Raw genomic sequence first — 17,950 nt, forward strand, 5'->3', positions numbered from 1 at the left:
TCTTGTCTCCTCTTCTACACTCTTTTTGTCTAGGTTTACGATCTGCCATAAAACAGAGGTGGTGAAGAACACGTTAAACCCAGCGTGGCAGCCTTTCACTATTCCAGTCCGAGCACTTTGCAATGGCGACTACGACAGGTAAACCACACACACAAAACACAAAGTCCGATGACCGCATCCACTCGCTCTGACTTCATTGACTCCTACTGGAACAATGTATCGATCGTGACCTTCAAAGCCCCAAACGGTATCCCTCCAACAATGTCCAGTCTACTGATGGCAGCCATTACTGAACTACAAGTAGGCTTGACTTCAACCAGCAAGAATCAATATCAACTCAACATGTTGCACTGTTACAATTTTTTTTCTTTCAGCGTCACACTATTTTACTGTAATCACATCAGTGGATTTCTACTCAGTACTAATAGTACTCTGTATTGATTCCTTCTCAAATGCACACAATGTGTGCCTTTATTTCGCCACTGGATGACTCGTTCTGCTCGGCTCTTTTTTTCCCCAAAAGAAAAGCATAATAACACTTGAATGGAGATATGACAAAGTGTGAAAAATTACAATATTTAAATGCATTTGGCTAAACTGATTGCCAAATGTTTGTATATTAAATGTAACATGCAATTTTCTTCATAATGTCGAACCTTTCGGGTAAAACGAACTCTTCTCTGTTGGCTGACCTCCAGTTGTTCTTTCCCATTTGGGAATAGAAAGGAATGCAAAGAATTAATTTGTGCACTCTGGCGCGATTAAAAACGGGCATTTTGCGCCGTTGTGGACGTGAACACAGCTGATTGAATTGTGCTTCCCTAACACATGTTAATTTTCTCTTTATACTAAACACTGATCTATATGTGTTATATTTTGTTCAATAATATTAGAAACAAATGCATCATTGTTTAAATGAGGCGTTTCAGTTCCACGTTTACACTTAAAATTGAAGCGTGATGGGTTTAACAGCATCAGTTATTTTATGCAAAGCAAAGTAAATAGTGGAGTTTGACATTAGAGAATACCAATGAGATGTAACACTGGATTAAATTGAATTAATACTTCCCTCATTAAATTGACTTTTAGCAACCCATGAGACTGCACTGCGACAAAATCTGATGCTATGATGGATTTCTCTTGTCTTACTTGGCACGTTAGGAATAAAGACACATTGTGTAATATGGGGATCAGAACTCATTTCTCACCTAGCTTATCCATCTTGCCTTTCATTTAGAAGTCAGTGATAGAAAGAAAACAAACTCAATCAGGAAGGAGCTATAAAAAGTGATGAAATACAAGCGACAGGCACATTTTCTCTTCTGGAGGGTAAGAAAGTTTTTGTGCGAGACTATTTTTTTGTCATCATGCGTGTGTGACTCCATTTGAACTCTAATTAAGCAGGGTGCTGGAAAAATAAATGGGTGGGTGTGAGATCAAACCCAAGCAGACAGAACGGATGAGAGCTGCTTGTTCCTCCAGAGGAGCTGAAAGATGTAACAAAACATTGGGGGGGGGGGGGGAATTGTGTCAGCCAGTGTATCACCCGTGAGCTCAGAAAGGGGTCACTAACCTGCCAGAGTCGATCATACACTGGGGAGTGTGGTGGGCATCAAAGCCGCACACACACATGGTGTGAGTAATGAAATGTGACAAGTCACAAGCTGAAACAGTTTGAAATGCTGCAGGTCTTGAAATATGACCAAGGCAACACATACAAGGAAAGCGATTATACAATTGCTCGTTTTCCCATTCATTGTGTGTTTCAATCAATGCACTGTAACACGGGGTAACATGTAACATGGCATGGAATTGTAACTGTGGCACCCAGACAGAGGAAGACAAGAATCAATAGCAATACATGCATTTACATGCTTTAGAGTTTAAGACCAGACTACCTGATTGAGGAGCATACGATGTGGCTGTCACCTTTTTTGAAATTGGCTGTAAGCCAGGTCATCCGCTAACAGCAATTATTGCGATCAAAAGCTGAAAGCCAGGCTTTTTTCCCGCTACCTTGAACTGAGGAGAAAAATATCCCTTTTGATCTTGTAGTTAGAACACATAATTTCCTTTCATTAGATTTCCATATGATTATAATTATCTCTGAAAATGTATCTACTGTGTGACCCAAAAAGGCGCTTGCTTTATTTTTGTGAAATTATTTTCTGTCTCCACTTGTATACTGTGTGCTCTCCATTCATAGATAGCAGAAGTGCGCTCGGGCTGCAAGTTGGTTTGATTTGGGAATTTGGCAGAGCATGCTGTAAGAACATAGAAGTGTGCCAGGGCTTGGCCTTCTACTGATGTGGTTTGCTCTAATTGGATTAGTGCATTAGTTGGACATGTTCCCGCTCCTGGCTTCATGCACCAAAGGGCAAGAGGAAAAGTTGTGGCAGGTCAACAAAGGACAGCTAGGATTTTTAAATGGGGCCCTTGGCTGCAGTGTGTGTTGATGAAACTGGACCATCGTTGAAGAAGAGATAAAGAAACTATCGTAGGTCTAGTTGATGCTTTGGTTGGTATGTGAGATATAACAAGGAAAGATTTGTGCTGCAACTATTACGATTATTATTTTTATAAAATATTCTAAAGCTTTTTCCTATGGTTTTGAGGAACAGTTATGAATATACTCTAGTAATTTAATTAAACCTCCCAGAGCTCATTTCACCTATATTAACAATCACAATGACTCTGAAATTTTCTCTTTTCATCGGTGGCAAATATTACAAGGCGATCTTTGTAATTACAGCAGAAGAATGGTTCAGTATTAAATGTACTCCACTTTTTTTTTTTTTTCACGCTTTCAATCACATGTACCTCCATTACTGCGGATGAGTCATTTCATTAAAGGAGCCTGAGAATTGCAGGAGATAACAGTGGCAGATGGGTTTTGGAGTGTATATTGTTCTGTGAGTTCAAGGAGGGCACTAAAGCATCTTGAAAGTCTTATTAGCCATATTAGGAAGTTTATTTGAAATCATAATGCAAATGTGTCGGAATAATGCCTGTATTGAACCCAAAGTTGTACAACGCAATGAATGGAATGTTATTGCCACTTGTTCTTCCTCGATCTAAATTTTTAATGCCCTTTTTTTTTTTTTTTTTTTGCAACTAAGAGAGAAGCATCTTGTTTTAACCACCAATGTGTCAAGCACATATTCTCTGGCTCACATGCTTGAAGATAACCTCAAAAGAACAACCTGCCACCTCACAGCAACATAGGCCAGATGGCAGGGAACTAGTTTGGCTTATTCTCAGTCCTCTTTGACAGCTTTGGGTTGGTGGAACTTCCTATGTAAGGTAAACTTAGGAAAGATGAGAAACACCGGAGGGACTCAGTTGCGAAGGTACCCACAGAGTTGTTTTTCTTTGCTCTGCAGGAACATTTCTCTCCTGCTGCACTCGTGGAAGTCAAATTTGTTACTCTCAAGATACTGCCTTGTGTGCTACGGTTGTTGGAGAAAAAAAAAAAAAAAAACCTCACTTCAACTGAATTAATCTCATCCATCAAACCCATTAACAGTGCACAAACTCAATTAAATACTTCTGCGCAGAGGAGTGTTGGTATTTTGGCAGACCAAAAAAAAGTCCGTTTCCGCTGTTGTGGGCGTGAACAATGGCTACTTGATCACAGATGTATGCTAAGAGGCAGATGCTCCAGGCACCAGCAACTGTGTATGCCAATTATAGTATATCAATTAGCTCTTGTGTGCAGAACACCCTTTTATTTTTTTTTTTGTAAAATCAATGACACGTGGTGAATTATAACTCATCGTAAAATTATACATGAGGGGCTTGTATATGAGTGAAGTGTTTAATACTGATGATCGTTTGCGGACACGTTCATGTGATGACATAATTGTATTTTGTCATTTAGACCATTATGTTCTAACAGTATCCTGTGTTTGCTTTAAGCAGATTCCACTTGAAACATTACACTCGTAAACACCTCTCCAATTTTACACGAGAAATACGAGCTTGGTTAATTGATCGAAGCACTGAGGGCAAAAGGAGCTCAGATTGGTGGCTAAGAAGAAAATGATACACAGTCAAATGCAAACTCCACTAAAATATTTATGACAAACATTGGGAATTGGAGATCTGCAGAAAAATCCACACTGCCAATTCTCGGGGGGCGGAAAGAATCTGTTTCATATTGTGTACGACACGATTCAGTACGAACGGGAAAAACATCTGCCCACAGATAAATATACAAAAGCTTCTGTTACCAGCACAAACACGTCATGCAAGTAAACACTATGCTGATTCCTGTGCCAACGGGTTTATGTGCAATATGCTCAACTACCAAATAAAAATAACCACCCTCTCTCCAATATCTCGCCAGCTGCGTTATCATAACGTTCCTCCTTCAGCATTACTTGTAGAGCCTCTGAACATCAGAATTGAGCCTGTGCGCTTTGTTGTGTTGCATCCACCAGCCTGATGGTCATGTTACTGGGACATAGTCCTGTTCAAACACAGGATGGCATTCAACATATTTGTATGAATTCTTCTTGGTACATATGGACCTGGAAGGAGCCAAGTAGATTAGAACATGAGAACTGGGAAATGAATTTCAGCATCTTCTTGGACTATACTGTTCCAAAACAAATTCTTTTCTGTTTCCCAAACATCTGTCTTCTGTCTGATTTTTTTTCTCTCTAGAACAATCAAAGTGGAGGTGTATGATTGGGATAGAGACGGCGGGTGAGTGGAATTGTCTCTGTGTTTATTTCAGTGCCTAATTGTTTGTAACTCACAAGTTGTCCAAGTGATTCGTGCATTTCTTTTTTTTGTCTTGCCAGCCACGACTTCATCGGGGACTTCACCACCAGCTACCGAGAATTAGCACGAGGGCAGAGTCAATTCAATGTGTATGAGGTAATTCATTGGCATTTTTATTTTTATTATTATTTATCTATTTAATTTGACCTTTGAGGGAGTTGTCAAAACAAACACCTGTGTTAACAATTCTATTTCTGTACCTAGACATTATTTCCTTTAGCAATAGCAAATATTTGAGTCTGTGCAAAGCAACAAAGAAGACATGTCAGGGTCTTCATGATGCTATGCTTCACTAGCTCCACACTCAGGATAAATACCTGTCCTGAATGTCATCTCCATTATCTTTTACTCTTGATTCCTCTCTCCCTCCCTGAGAGTCTGAAAGGCTTTTTTTTTTTTCTTCTTCACTTTTTGCATCAGCAGATTGTTCAGCGTGTCAGACAAATTGCTATCCCTCCATGTTAAATTAGGGGTTGTCACTTTCATGCCTCACATCCGTAGAAAATCAGAGTAATGAGCTGAGACGCCTTTGGTCTCAAAATTGATATTCCTCGCGCCGGTAAGTGTTGCACCTTGAGCCGGCTGTCCGCCACACCCATCAATAGACATTGTATTTGGGCACGTCAGTCTCATTGGAGACCAGGGTTCAATCGGGTGTTTAAAAGTGAACTTTAGTATCTAAGACTAACGGCTACTCAGCAGTATGTTACATTCCTGGTTCTATCATAATATTCATCCTCATCGCCAAATCGATTTGATGTGACTGTAATTTTACCGTTACCATGAAGACTAACTGGACTTTAAATTGTCTTGGCTCCATTTGAATGCCTTCCAACTACTTTATGTCTGGTAAGATGGATGCACTGTGTCAGTACAATCATTAGCAGGAGCTACATTTACTCAAATGTTTGCTCTAATGTCTTTTTGATCGAATGCATCTTTTCTACGTGAGCTATGTGAAAAACTGAACTTTAATTTGAATGACATTAACTTGCTTCCATTGTAATGGAGCAAACGATAAATCCAGTTTTATAACTGTAATCTTCTAATGCCAAATTAAGGTCATTTGAATAAAATACTTTTTCCCATAATGATATGTATGGGATTTTTTTTTCTATATCCGAGGCAAAGACGTTTCTCTTATTGGTTCCATTTTTTTTTCTCTTCATTTCTAGGTTATAAATACCAAGAAGAAAATGAAGAAAAAGAAATATGTCAACTCTGGAACTGTGAGTGCCTGCAGCTAATCAAGGCTGGAAGTTTGCCTCTTTTGTGCTTTCCTGTTATTTCTCTTTTTCACTTGTTCAGTCCAATTGTCACATTTGGTGGAGGGTGTTGTGAAAATTGAGTATTTTTGGTGAATACAAAAATGGATGGAGACACAGTTTGTACAGCTCCACGCTTGTGCTCAGTCGTTGACTCCATTGTTTCATTTAGGTGTTGTGTCACAAAAACGATAATCATCGTAGTTCACAGATTGAACGGCATTCCAACTGATAGATCGCAACGTTAGATGTCATCGAGCAATTTTTCCCAAGCCTCCTTGCTTGCGTGGCCGTTTGCAGGCAATGCATACAAATACAAGTGATACAAATCCTCTTCACGCTCGTCTCGGGAAAAGTCAACAAATCATCTAAAAAGCAGACGACTCTTATCGTTCGGCATGTGTGGCAAGCGCTCACTCGACATTGAAAGTCATTGATGGGAAGCGACGCTTCAGTTGTTTGGCCGTCAAATCACCTCGATTGTCTTCAATCTCATTTGTGTTTTTGTTGTTGTTGTGTCTTTTAGGTGACGCTGCTCTCATTCTCTGTGGAGTCAGAATTCACATTCTTAGATTACATCAAAGGAGGGTAAATGCACTTTTTTACCGATTCCAAATTTATTGACAATTGCTTTCACACTTTGCATAATGTCACAATTTAAATTAGAAATAAACTTTTGAGGAATATAAACATTTTCTCATTTTAAATGAGCACTCACCAGTAAGGAACTGCAATTTAATGTTGATCATTACGGTGGTACAAAAACACTTTTTTTTTTTTTTTTTTCCTTACGCTTGACATCTCAGGAGCTTGCTGCTTCCTTGCAACTGTTTGGTGGGGAATTACGTACCAAATAGTCACAAAACTCCAATTATGATGAAGTGGCTGAATTTACTTTCGGATTTGGCTAGCGTTGAGATAATTAAACTACTCCTATTGTTTCAATTAATAATGAAATAGCAGGCCAAGAGAAAATAAATACAATCAGTATGTTGATCTTTTTCACCATGGAATAACATGATGGAGAATGATAAACTCCCAAAGCATAATAAAGCCGACAATTGAATTGTAGAAAAAATATCTCACCCGAGGAGAAGAGTCCGTCAACTGGTTTGCGCGAGCAATCGTTCCTGGGACGGGAGTGTGAACAAATGTCAAAAGCACTCATTTAACATGGATTCACCAAAGTGACAAGAGTCTCCAAAAGATGTCACAGCATCTTTTCTAACACTGACCTTTACATCAACCATCCACACACACACGTTGCACAAACAGGCAGATAATCGCACTGGATCGTTGTTGCTGAAGAGAGCTTAGTGAATGACATCACTGTCACAGCATTTCCCGCAAGAGAATTTGCATGAATAATACAAGCATGTGTAATTAATGCTAAGGTTGGCAGGGTCAGGCGTTGGCATATTCTCAGTCTCAGCCTAAAACGGAAAGGTTAATGTGAATCTTTAAGTCGTTCATTTGCTTATCATTCTCCTGCTTTTCTCTGGGCTGGCGTTCACATGTAATGAGGGGCTGTCATTTCTACGAGATCTCGCCACCGTGCCGTAAATTAACAAGACGAAGGCAGAACTTCATCAGCGAGGGAGAATTAGATTATGATTTGTTCTTAAATGTTCCGTCACTTTAATTACTGGTTGGCAAGTCGCTTCCTCCTTCCACTGCTCCTAGTGGAGATGAAAGTGGGATAAGTACACGGGTATAATCACTTCAATTTTTCTTAGGGTACTGAGGGACCACTTTATGCTTGACTACATATGACAAATGGCATTGACAAATTGAAGTACTGATGGCTTCTGGACCTTTGGCACCATAGGAAATCATTTACGAAACTTGATGAGGAATGTTTGATACTCCTGCCTGTTTCATTTTTACATTTTTCTCTTCGCCCCCCCTCTCCCTTTCTAGGACGCAGATCAATTTCACTGTGGCCATCGATTTCACAGCATCTAACGGTGAGTGATACAAATTGTATGTGCAAAGCGAGAAGTGATAGAAGTGCTCTTTGACTGCGGCATGTTCATTTTTCGGAATCGATCACAAACAGACGCGCGAGCTGGCGCCTCGTTCGAATACTGTACAAACATTGTCACCTTGCTCCATCACTATATGGTAAATAGAGGTGACAGTCGGCAAAATACAGGACAAAGCCCCATTTTCATCTTTTTGTCTATTTGTCGCTGAATCACAAACAAGCCCACGGTTGACTCCGTGGAATTTAGTACATATCCTGTATTGATTTCCCAATATTGGTTATTTGTCAATGACCAAGTAACATGCCGTTCTTGATATTCCGAAAGGTCACAGTTATCGGCAAGCTGTCCAACGAGGCACGGCACAGTAATGAATGTGTCGAGGTTTGAACTTTAGCCGTCCTACAGTTCGCCTCATTAAAGTTGTTTTCGCAATGATGGCTATAATAGGTATATACTCTTGGATTTCTCTATTTATATTTCAGAATACAGAGTTTTTGTGAAATCGTGTGTAACCTCCGTGATGGGGTCCATTTGAACGAAGTTGGTTGACCTGAATATTGTATGAAGTGATGTGAAAGCTTTGTGTTGCTTGTGTAATCAACAGGTAATCCCTCCCAGTCCACCTCACTCCACTACATGAACCCGTACCAGCTGAACGCCTACGCCATGGCCCTGAAGGCTGTTGGGGAGATCATTCAAGATTATGACAGTGATAAGATGTTTCCCGCTCTCGGCTTTGGAGCCAAACTACCCCCCGATGGACGAGTCTCACATGAGTTTCCACTGGTAAATTCATTTGCTGTTTGGAGAGCAACTTTATGATACTGGAGTTTTATTTGGTGCTCCCTCCTCAGAATGGAAATATGGAGAATCCTTACTGCAATGGTATTGAGGGCATTTTAGAAGCTTACCACCAGAGTCTGAAGACAGTACAACTATATGGGCCAACCAACTTTGCACCGGTGGTGAACCATGTCGCAAGGTGAACAAACAACACAAGCATGCTGGAAGGGTGTGTCCCTCTTTTGCCCTCACAGCAATTCCATTTCAACCACAAAAGCGTTATTGACATGAAAACGTGTTTCATTTGCAATGAACGTGACATTCAAGACTCTAATAAAAGGCAAAGAAAGAAAAGGAGAAAAAAAAACATCATTTGACGGGTTTAAGAAATGACATAAAGGAAAAGCAAGGTTGCTATCATTATCATCAAGAGCCAGATTTTCTTCTTTGAAATGACTTCATTCATTTCTTTTTCTTTAATTAATTTCAAATCCCTCTTCGCAATGTTTTAATGGCATACTTAGGTGTTCCTTAGATGATATGAAATGTTACAAAGAAAATGCCAATAATTGTGTGTTCCTCTGTCTCTGGATTAATTGTCCAGACCAATAACGGCGCAGACACAAAGAAATAAGACTTGACATATGTGAATGGATATTTCGATCCCATGACAGCTGTCAACAGATATGATCAAAATATACTTAAGCTGGTATTGATCTCCAAGGCAAATGCTAACATTTACTTAGAAAAAGCTCTGACAATCGACCTGTTTAAATTTAGTACATGAGAAAATGTACCCAGGTATGAATCTCACTCATTTATGGTACAAGATGATAATCTGTCAATCAAAATAGTTATGCTGTACTCCAGAATTAATTCTGATGAGCATGAAAACCTCATCTTGATGTTTGTTTGCTGTTTTTGAAAATCCATAATGTCTAATTGCAGGTACGCGGCGTCAGTGCAAGACGGCTCCCAGTACTTTGTGCTCCTCATCATTACAGACGGAGTCATATCTGACATGGCTCAGACCAAAGAGGCCATTGTTAATGTAAGTGTGGGGAAGGCCAGAGCTAATTTAAGATGCAACTTAATCGAAATGTTCATAAAAAAAAAAAAGGGTGATGGGATTAACCCATTAACATTTTCCACAATTTTCCCAGGTGTCCAATTAACCGAACAAGCCGAGGATTATTATCATGGATTTTTCATATTATCGTAAATTTGCCACCCTGAGAATCTTATTCAACAAGTTTTTCCAAAAAATAAATTGGTCTCTCCTTAGTCAACATTATGTTTTTTTCCCCTCCCAAATGTTTTTTGTCTCGCTATCTTTGAATACAACCTGTTCCCTTGTTCTCTTCTTCCAAGCACCTATCACCTCCTCCGCAGCCAGCCGCTGCTCCGAATACCCAGCAGACTGGATTTAAAGGGAATTTGCGACTGTTAGTCAACACATTAGAACAGCCACACCTTCCTTTTAAGATCTTGCCTGCTGCGCTATCGCACCGTTTCTTCTATGACTGCTGCTTGCCGCTTCCACTTCTTCTGCTTTTACCCTCTTTGGATCTTTTGGAGTTGTTTTTGAACATGCTGCCAGGGTGTTTTCTCCCTAAAATAATGACAGCATGAGAAAAAGTTGCATGACTTTGTTACTAACCTCTGTGTGTGTGAGAGTGAGAGAAAAGATGGAGTTTAACAATGATCGCAGTTTTTGCTAGTCTACAAAAATACCATGCGTCAAACACTCGTCACCTTCCCTCTGGCCTCTTTGCGGTCTCCCTTTGGAAAGTTAGACTGTCTCACCCACACATGCAAAGACTTCTGCTGTCACTTTTATTCTCATCCCCTCTCGAGGATCAAGTCCACCTCTCCCCCAGACGTGTCACCCCTTTTTCCCTATAGAACCAAATCCTTCATAGCCTTTGATTTCTTTCCCTCTCTCATCTTATTAACTGTCTGTCTTGATTCTTCATCTCACCACATCTGCCAAAAGCACTCCACCACCCTTTTGATTGGAACGAGGATTTTCTCGAATGAAACTTAAAGGGGTGACTGATGATATGCAAGAAAAAAAGAGGGGGAGCAGGGTGGGGAGGGGGCGTCAACAAAGTCAAACCAAAGGGAAATGCAAGTCCTTTCTATTCGTATTCTATGCTGCTTATCTTGCTGGTCAGCTAGAGGCAAAAAGCCCATTGTAAAATAAATAAATAAATAAATAACTTAAATAGTAATAATACTACTAAATAAATAAAATCTTGGCTGGTTATAAGTATGCAATGTGTTTTCTAAATTATAAATAGAGGACACCAGGTCACCTAAATCGACATCCCAATAAAGGCCATGACGTTTACATTTAAGGAGCACGTCCGCAATGAGTTGCTGAGGAAATTAAAGCTTTCTTTGTTGTTTCATTGAACTGATTCTAGGCTGTCATCAGCATTGGGAGAGAAAAAAATAGGGCATGGTATACTGCCAGGTTATTTTTGGTTTTAATGTCATGAGCTACACGCGCACACATTTGTCTGTGTGTGTGTGTGTGTGGGAGGGAGGACAGGCACTGACAGAAGTGTTGAATACTGATTATTACGCTGATGTGCGGTTGGGGAAGCTCTGCTAAAAGAGGCTCCCTAATTGTCCAGACAAATGTCATTAAAGTAAATAGCTGGACGTTGTTAGAGCAACAACTGGGCTGGCTTGTCTTTGGATCATATTGTTTGCCAATTAACATTTATTCATGCATTTACCATTCAACCATTAGTCATCAGATTTGAAATTACAGTCTACCATTTTCATTTGGTCCACAGGAATGTTAACTTGACATGCCAATCATTTTAGTAGCACGTATCACATGCATATTTATCATTATTTTCGCAGCAGATATGTAGCAGAAGAGTTTCGTGGACAAAAAGTCATGAGCGAGCTTGACACGTCTTTTAATTTACTACAGGTCATATTGTATTCATATGTTGACAGTTTCATATTATTGTTTTTTATCTGTGTCTGTGACAACAGTTATTATTTGCTTTGCTATAAATTCTCAATGCAAAAAAAGCTTATTAGGCTTATTTAGAATTTGTAATAACAATTTTTAAAATGTTGTTTTCTTCTGTTTCTGGTACTTCTTAACAACATTTAAAATGTTCCGATTAAATGTTTATGATGCGATCAATATGATTTTGTTAGTTTGGACGTGTGGCTTGGGAGTGGCTGGGCGAGTGACCGAGGACGGATGCTGTATCAAGTAAAGTTGGCATCTCCTCCCTTTCCCTCCTCTCCAAGCTTACAACAGCTTCCATCTATTTCGAGGCCACCCCATCTATTCTGAGCCTCCCGCAAACATATTTTATCACTCATCACATGGCTCACCAAAACTTTCCTTGTGGCCTATTGAACTTGCTCTGCCACAGTAAAATGTAAGCAGCTGCTTATCCGTGTAGCTGTTAATAATGTCACTTGGTGTCACCTCCTCCTGCATGAAGATAAATCTTAATAATATTCCCATTCTCACCTTTGCTTACTTGATGCAATGCACTGCTTTTGTTAGTCTGTTTAAGCCGTGTGGGACTTTCAGATGGTTAAAGAGCATTACAGAACATTAGTGTGGCTTTACCATGGATAGCTGAGCATGTAACTGCTCCGAAGCCACAATGTCGCTATTGTTGTACAAGCTTCCGCTTTCCTTTTTTAATTGCTCTACTTTGATTATTCTGTAGGGTGCAAAGCTTCCAATGTCCATCATCATCGTGGGAGTGGGTCAGGCTGAATTTGACGGTATGGCGATTTTTACGGTTAAAGCCTGCTGCGATGATAAATATTAATCAGGTCTTTAACTGTAGGCAGCGGAAACGTTGCCATGGTAACAATGTAGCTATTGCAGGACTTAAAACGTTTTATGAGTTCTTCAACAAAACTGTTAAATTGAGTTAAAGGGAGTGATTCCACATTTTAAATTGCAGTTTATTATTATGAGGAATTTTTTGTCAAGAATCATTTGTGTCAGAGGTAGTTGAGTGCTTGCTGTAATTGTGTACTAAAATGGCTGATGATAATTATTAGGAAAGATGATTGTGGATGTCAGAGGCCATAATGACGAACTTTTCATTTCCATTTGATTCGAAATGTGCATCTACAGAGCACTCAAAGCTCTTCCCGTCTTTTGTGAGCTGCGGCATCAATAATTTATTTCCCTGCTTTCCACTCACGCCTTTATGTTCTCGCAGCTATGGTGGAGTTGGATGGTGATGACATTCGTGTCTCATCCCGAGGGAAACTGGCAGAGCGAGACATTGTCCAGGTAACGGCTCTTATCGGAGCATAAAAGTTTTAGATATTTGCTGTCATTTCAGATGCACAAGCTAGGTCAGAAAAGGGGGAGTGGGAAAAAGTAGTTTTATGGTACACCATTCATATGAATGAAAGTACTGATTCAATGTAGATAGATGTTTTTTTTTTAATCAAAATGAATTTATTCACGTTGCTTGAAGTGTGTTTTATATCACGTTTTGTATTGTTCCTCCTCAGTTTGTCCCTTTCCGAGATTATATGGACCGGACAGGTAACCATGTGTTAAGCATGGCCCGTCTGGCAAAAGACGTGCTAGCAGAGATTCCCGACCAGTTCATTTCCTACATGAAGAGTCGAGGGATTAAACCCAACCCAGCCCCGCCACCGTACACGCCGCCCGGACTCACACACCACCACGTGCAAATCTGACCAGATGACATTTTACCCATGAAGCAGCCATCTTCATAAAGTTTGCTTTTTCTTGAAGAAAAGATGCAAACTTCCCAGGACTCAAAAAAGCCTTTTTTTTTTAATCAAAACTGCGGCGGAGACTGTTTGACGTCTAAATGGACAGTTGGCCGGTGGAACAAAAAGATCATGTTGTGGTTAAAACTTGTGCCTGTCTGTGTTTCTGACAGTGTTTCAGGACATGTCAACTTTGACCTGAAGGACTACTTCTCAGTCTTTGGTGTGGCCTAATACGGTAACATTTCCAGACACCTTTTCTTGTCTGGAATTAGTTTTTATATTTGGAGATGATTTATCTCCTTTACTCAATGATGCATCAGGAATGATTAATGAAAAATACCCGTGTGGAGTTTACAATTTGATTTCTTTAAACATCAATCAGGTATTTCATACCCTCAGACCTTGCCCTTCTCTTACTGAGAAAAAGTTTATAAGAACATGAGTCCCCTTATTTACATTTTACTGGAAAATAGTATTATTCAGAGTGGCATGGACAGTTGATAAAACTTCGGAAAAGCAAAACCTATTTTTGTTTGATTTCCATATTAATAGCAGATGGTTTCTACGAGCCGTTGCAGGTTCATCCTTATCCATGAATATATATAATTCCAAATAACATAATTTATTCCAAGAATATAAAGCAGATTTATCGATAGATTATTTTTACAAGCGTGGTCAACATTCTGGTTCATTTTTCTTTTCTTACAATTCTGCGCTGATAACTTCATATTTGCTTGTTTGCATTTGTTGACATGCCACCATTATTAAAGGTTTTTTTTTCCAAATATCTTTTTTTTCTTGTACCACTTGACCAGTCTTTTTGTTGTTGATGACTGTATATCACCTGCATGTAGTTTTGCAGGAAATTGCAATTTTCTGGTGTGTGTTGGAACCTCTAAAGTCAGCCTCAGTCCATCCCACTGGTAGATATCTGCTTTGTTTATACCCTCAAACATTTTTTCCATGGGAAATGCTGAAAATCAAACGAAACGGTCACAGGGTCCAAATGACACCACTGGCAGCTCGTCGTCCGGTGCACATTGTCGTTTTTTTCTCAACATTGTCAGCCTTTTGTAATGTTAGCCATAATGAACTACAAACAAAGACAGAGACGTATGTAGCGCAATCATTACTTGCATATGGCAATGCCAATGCGGTCCATTTCCAGTTCTATCACACAGTTCCTCTTTGACATCACTGGTACCAAATCTGTGATTCGTCTCACAAAGAAAGCCAAAGAAAAAGAAAAATATAATTTTGTAGACCCTTTTGATTCAAATCTAAAAATATATGACAGATGTGAGCTCCGCAGACTTGAGGTATTATTATTATTATTATTATTATTATTATTTGTTTTCAAAATTACCAAAACCTAGTCCAACTCATCTACGCTCAGATCGACATGGGTCCCAAAATTAAACCCCTTTGTGTTTAAATAAATGGGACCCTTTAAAAACTCAACAACAACAAAAAGTTGCCTTTTACACAATTCACAATAAGGCATTAGATTATAACCATCAGTGTTGAAACACGATAATAATATTTAATATTTTTGTCCAAATTCTTCTCAAGTCGCTATCTTCACTTATTCATGCAAGCTTTTGGTTTTCATCCAAATTTTCCATGATGACTATTTTTGAGGTGTCCTATGCTTTTAAAGAAAACACAGATTTATTTATTTATTATTTTATTTTATTCTCCTCGTTTCCCAATGTAGCATTCAGAGAGATGTACAATTCGTTCACTTTATTTCACGTTTGGACACAAGTACAGCTGGAAGGCAGAATATTTTGCATAGAAGGAAACCATTTACAGTACACATGTAAATGTGATCAATATGCATGAGAATATAATATCTGATTTGCCTATTGATCCCGTTAGCACTTTAAATATTAAAGCGTACTTATTGAATATGTTTGATATTTTTGGAGAGGAATTGCTACTAATATTTTTTTTATATTGTATGAAAGGTCATTGCTTCTGCCATCAATTACATCTAATTTCCCTTTAGGGTTGTGATTTTCAATATGCATAGCTGCATGTGTCCTGAACTGTTTTATACAGTTACTGCCATTTTACGAAATAGAAACCTGTTCAACAAGCCAACATGCATGGGAGTGTGCTGTTTCTTCTCCATTGTACCTGCTTCTTCTAACATTTCTTCTCTCACCAGTGGTTAAAAAAAAAACTACATTGTAGCATGTAATTAGCATGTTACGATTTATTTATTTTTGCAATGCCACAATCTATCTTTGTTGTTTATTGTAGAATTGATTTCTCTTTGTTTTATTTGCATGACACTCTGCTTTCCTTTATTGTACATGATTAGTGTCAAATGGTTGGTTGTGAAATGCTTTGTAATGGATTGCCTTAGATTAAAGTTCAATTTAAAGGGAAAAAAAATGAACACTTGCCATGTTATTTTTCACATTTGTCATTTCAGGGTGCGGTGTGGTTTGTGTGTGACACATGTATGTGACATCCACTCTTGTGTTGTGCTGCAGTTAACAGATGGCTGGTGAGCAAATGGAGGATTAGTCCCTAAACCAAATGACTCTCCAGGTATTTGGACATACTGTATTTCTTTGTAGTTGCAAGATTTTGACCTTTACCAATGACCTTCACAAAAATGTATTTCTTTTTTGGTTGGTCCCTGAGAGAAAACAGTCAGGTATCGATGATGTCTAAAATAATACCAAAATGGGACATTTTGAATCATGACACGTGTGGTTACTTGTGTGGTTACATAGTAAAAAAAAAAAAACAAGAAAGTTGTAGGGGAAAAAATCGCAGACTTAATAATTCATGAATGGACTTGGAATTCCACATTGTGTTTCTGAGAGTTCACAATTGTAATATGATTTACAAACGTTGAATTCCAAACTAGGTTGCTGAATGATATCTCACTGTCAATAAGTTCATCTTTAATGATTGATGAACTGCGTCCTCATCAGTGCATTTGGATCTAAATGAATAACTCTGATTTATTATAGATGCAATCCAACCCTTCTTAATTCAGACCTAATAAAGTATAGTATAATGCATATATCAGATGCAGTACCATGAATGCAATCAAATGTATGGAACATCAGAAAAGAGCAGGGGGATGGGGGGGAAGCAAAACAAAAAATCAGGAGTGCACTCTTAAATTAGCAGCATAGGAGAAAACAAATATATCTGAAAATGTCACGACCTTTGAAACTGCTTATATTGCATTCAGAAAAAAAGAATTAAAAGCCTCTCCTGCTTTCTTCTCAGTACTAATTAATTGTTCACTAACACCCCCCACCCCACACCCCCACACGCACAGTCATTACAAACTCTCCATCCTGTAGCCATTTTATCACTATGCAGGAGTAGGCTCCTACCAAGACTTTTACTCAAAGCATGGTTCGTTTGCCTTTTCTTCAAATTTTAATGACGCTACTATACCACCAAACTATTATTTTTAGTGAGCTACTTTAAAAATGGGCTCAATTTAAAAATTAATTTCCAATGCATGCATGCACATTTTGTCCATGATCATTAGACAGGTAAAAAGAGAAATATGGTCAGTTATTACTGTACTTCCTGTTAGCAACCAATACCTCTTACTTGAGATGCGAATGGGCATTATTCTGCACTGCACCATTTGCTTAGAAGAATGCATGCATATAGGGTGTGTTCATTCAACAAAGTGGAAAGGTGCCCAAAACATCATATGCAAGAAGATAGCCTCACCTTCTGGGGAAATGTGGTACTGTATGTTGAGGCTTCCCGAAGGGCTATCGTATGTACTGTTTATGTACTGGTTTATTAATTAGAAATATTTATTTGTTTATGTATTTGTTCGCAGACATAAAGTGCTATGTTATTGTATGAATGAGCTTGATGGCTAAATATAAAATCATTTTTGAGTGAAGACTCGATTTGATGTTTTGATTGTTTTGTATTCATGTTAATGTGACGTATTTGTATTTTATTTTTTTACGTTAGACATGTCGAAGCATTTTGAGAGCCCTCTATTTAAAGTGTTCCATGAATAAACATGCACTGATACGAGGTCAAACTGTACAGAAAATCGATGGGAGGAAGTACTGACGGTAAACGATAGAGGGCAGTATAACCAGGTGTAGCAAACCAACAAAGAAGACATTCGTCTTGTCGAATTCAGCTGTGAGGAAGATCAATAATGGCTGCACTACAATTGTCTCAAATTAAGCGTCAAACCACTCAAATCATCCAATGTCTGTTTGAAGACGACGACGAAGTTGGCTTCTGTGAATTCGATGAAGAGCTGGAGACTGACGGCCCAGTGTCCAATGGTAATTTTTTCAAGAAGAGAATTATGTTTTAACTGGAAATGATTTCTTTTAAATATAAACTATAACC

At 38.8% G+C, this 17,950-nt stretch overlaps 1 protein-coding gene across 1 annotated transcript in view; it reads left to right on the plus strand.

Annotated features, from left to right (window-relative positions):
* cpne5b (copine Vb) overlaps positions 1-15,941 on the plus strand; it is a 48,937-nt gene extending 32,996 nt beyond the window's left edge. The window contains exons 9-20 of the mRNA XM_061292344.1: positions 34-138; positions 4,669-4,710; positions 4,809-4,884; positions 5,964-6,017; positions 6,580-6,641; positions 7,974-8,020; positions 8,646-8,827; positions 8,896-9,023; positions 9,773-9,875; positions 12,541-12,598; positions 13,048-13,121; positions 13,349-15,941. Of these exons, the coding sequence (XP_061148328.1) occupies positions 34-138; positions 4,669-4,710; positions 4,809-4,884; positions 5,964-6,017; positions 6,580-6,641; positions 7,974-8,020; positions 8,646-8,827; positions 8,896-9,023; positions 9,773-9,875; positions 12,541-12,598; positions 13,048-13,121; positions 13,349-13,540 (1,123 nt within the window). The 3' untranslated portion in view covers positions 13,541-15,941. The remainder of the gene's footprint in view (positions 1-33; positions 139-4,668; positions 4,711-4,808; positions 4,885-5,963; positions 6,018-6,579; positions 6,642-7,973; positions 8,021-8,645; positions 8,828-8,895; positions 9,024-9,772; positions 9,876-12,540; positions 12,599-13,047; positions 13,122-13,348) is intronic.
* Positions 15,942-17,950: the final 2,009 nt, after the last annotated feature.

Source organism: Syngnathus typhle, linkage group LG11, assembly GCF_033458585.1.
Source record: "Syngnathus typhle isolate RoL2023-S1 ecotype Sweden linkage group LG11, RoL_Styp_1.0, whole genome shotgun sequence".
NCBI classification, from domain to species: Eukaryota; Metazoa; Chordata; class Actinopteri; order Syngnathiformes; family Syngnathidae; genus Syngnathus; species Syngnathus typhle.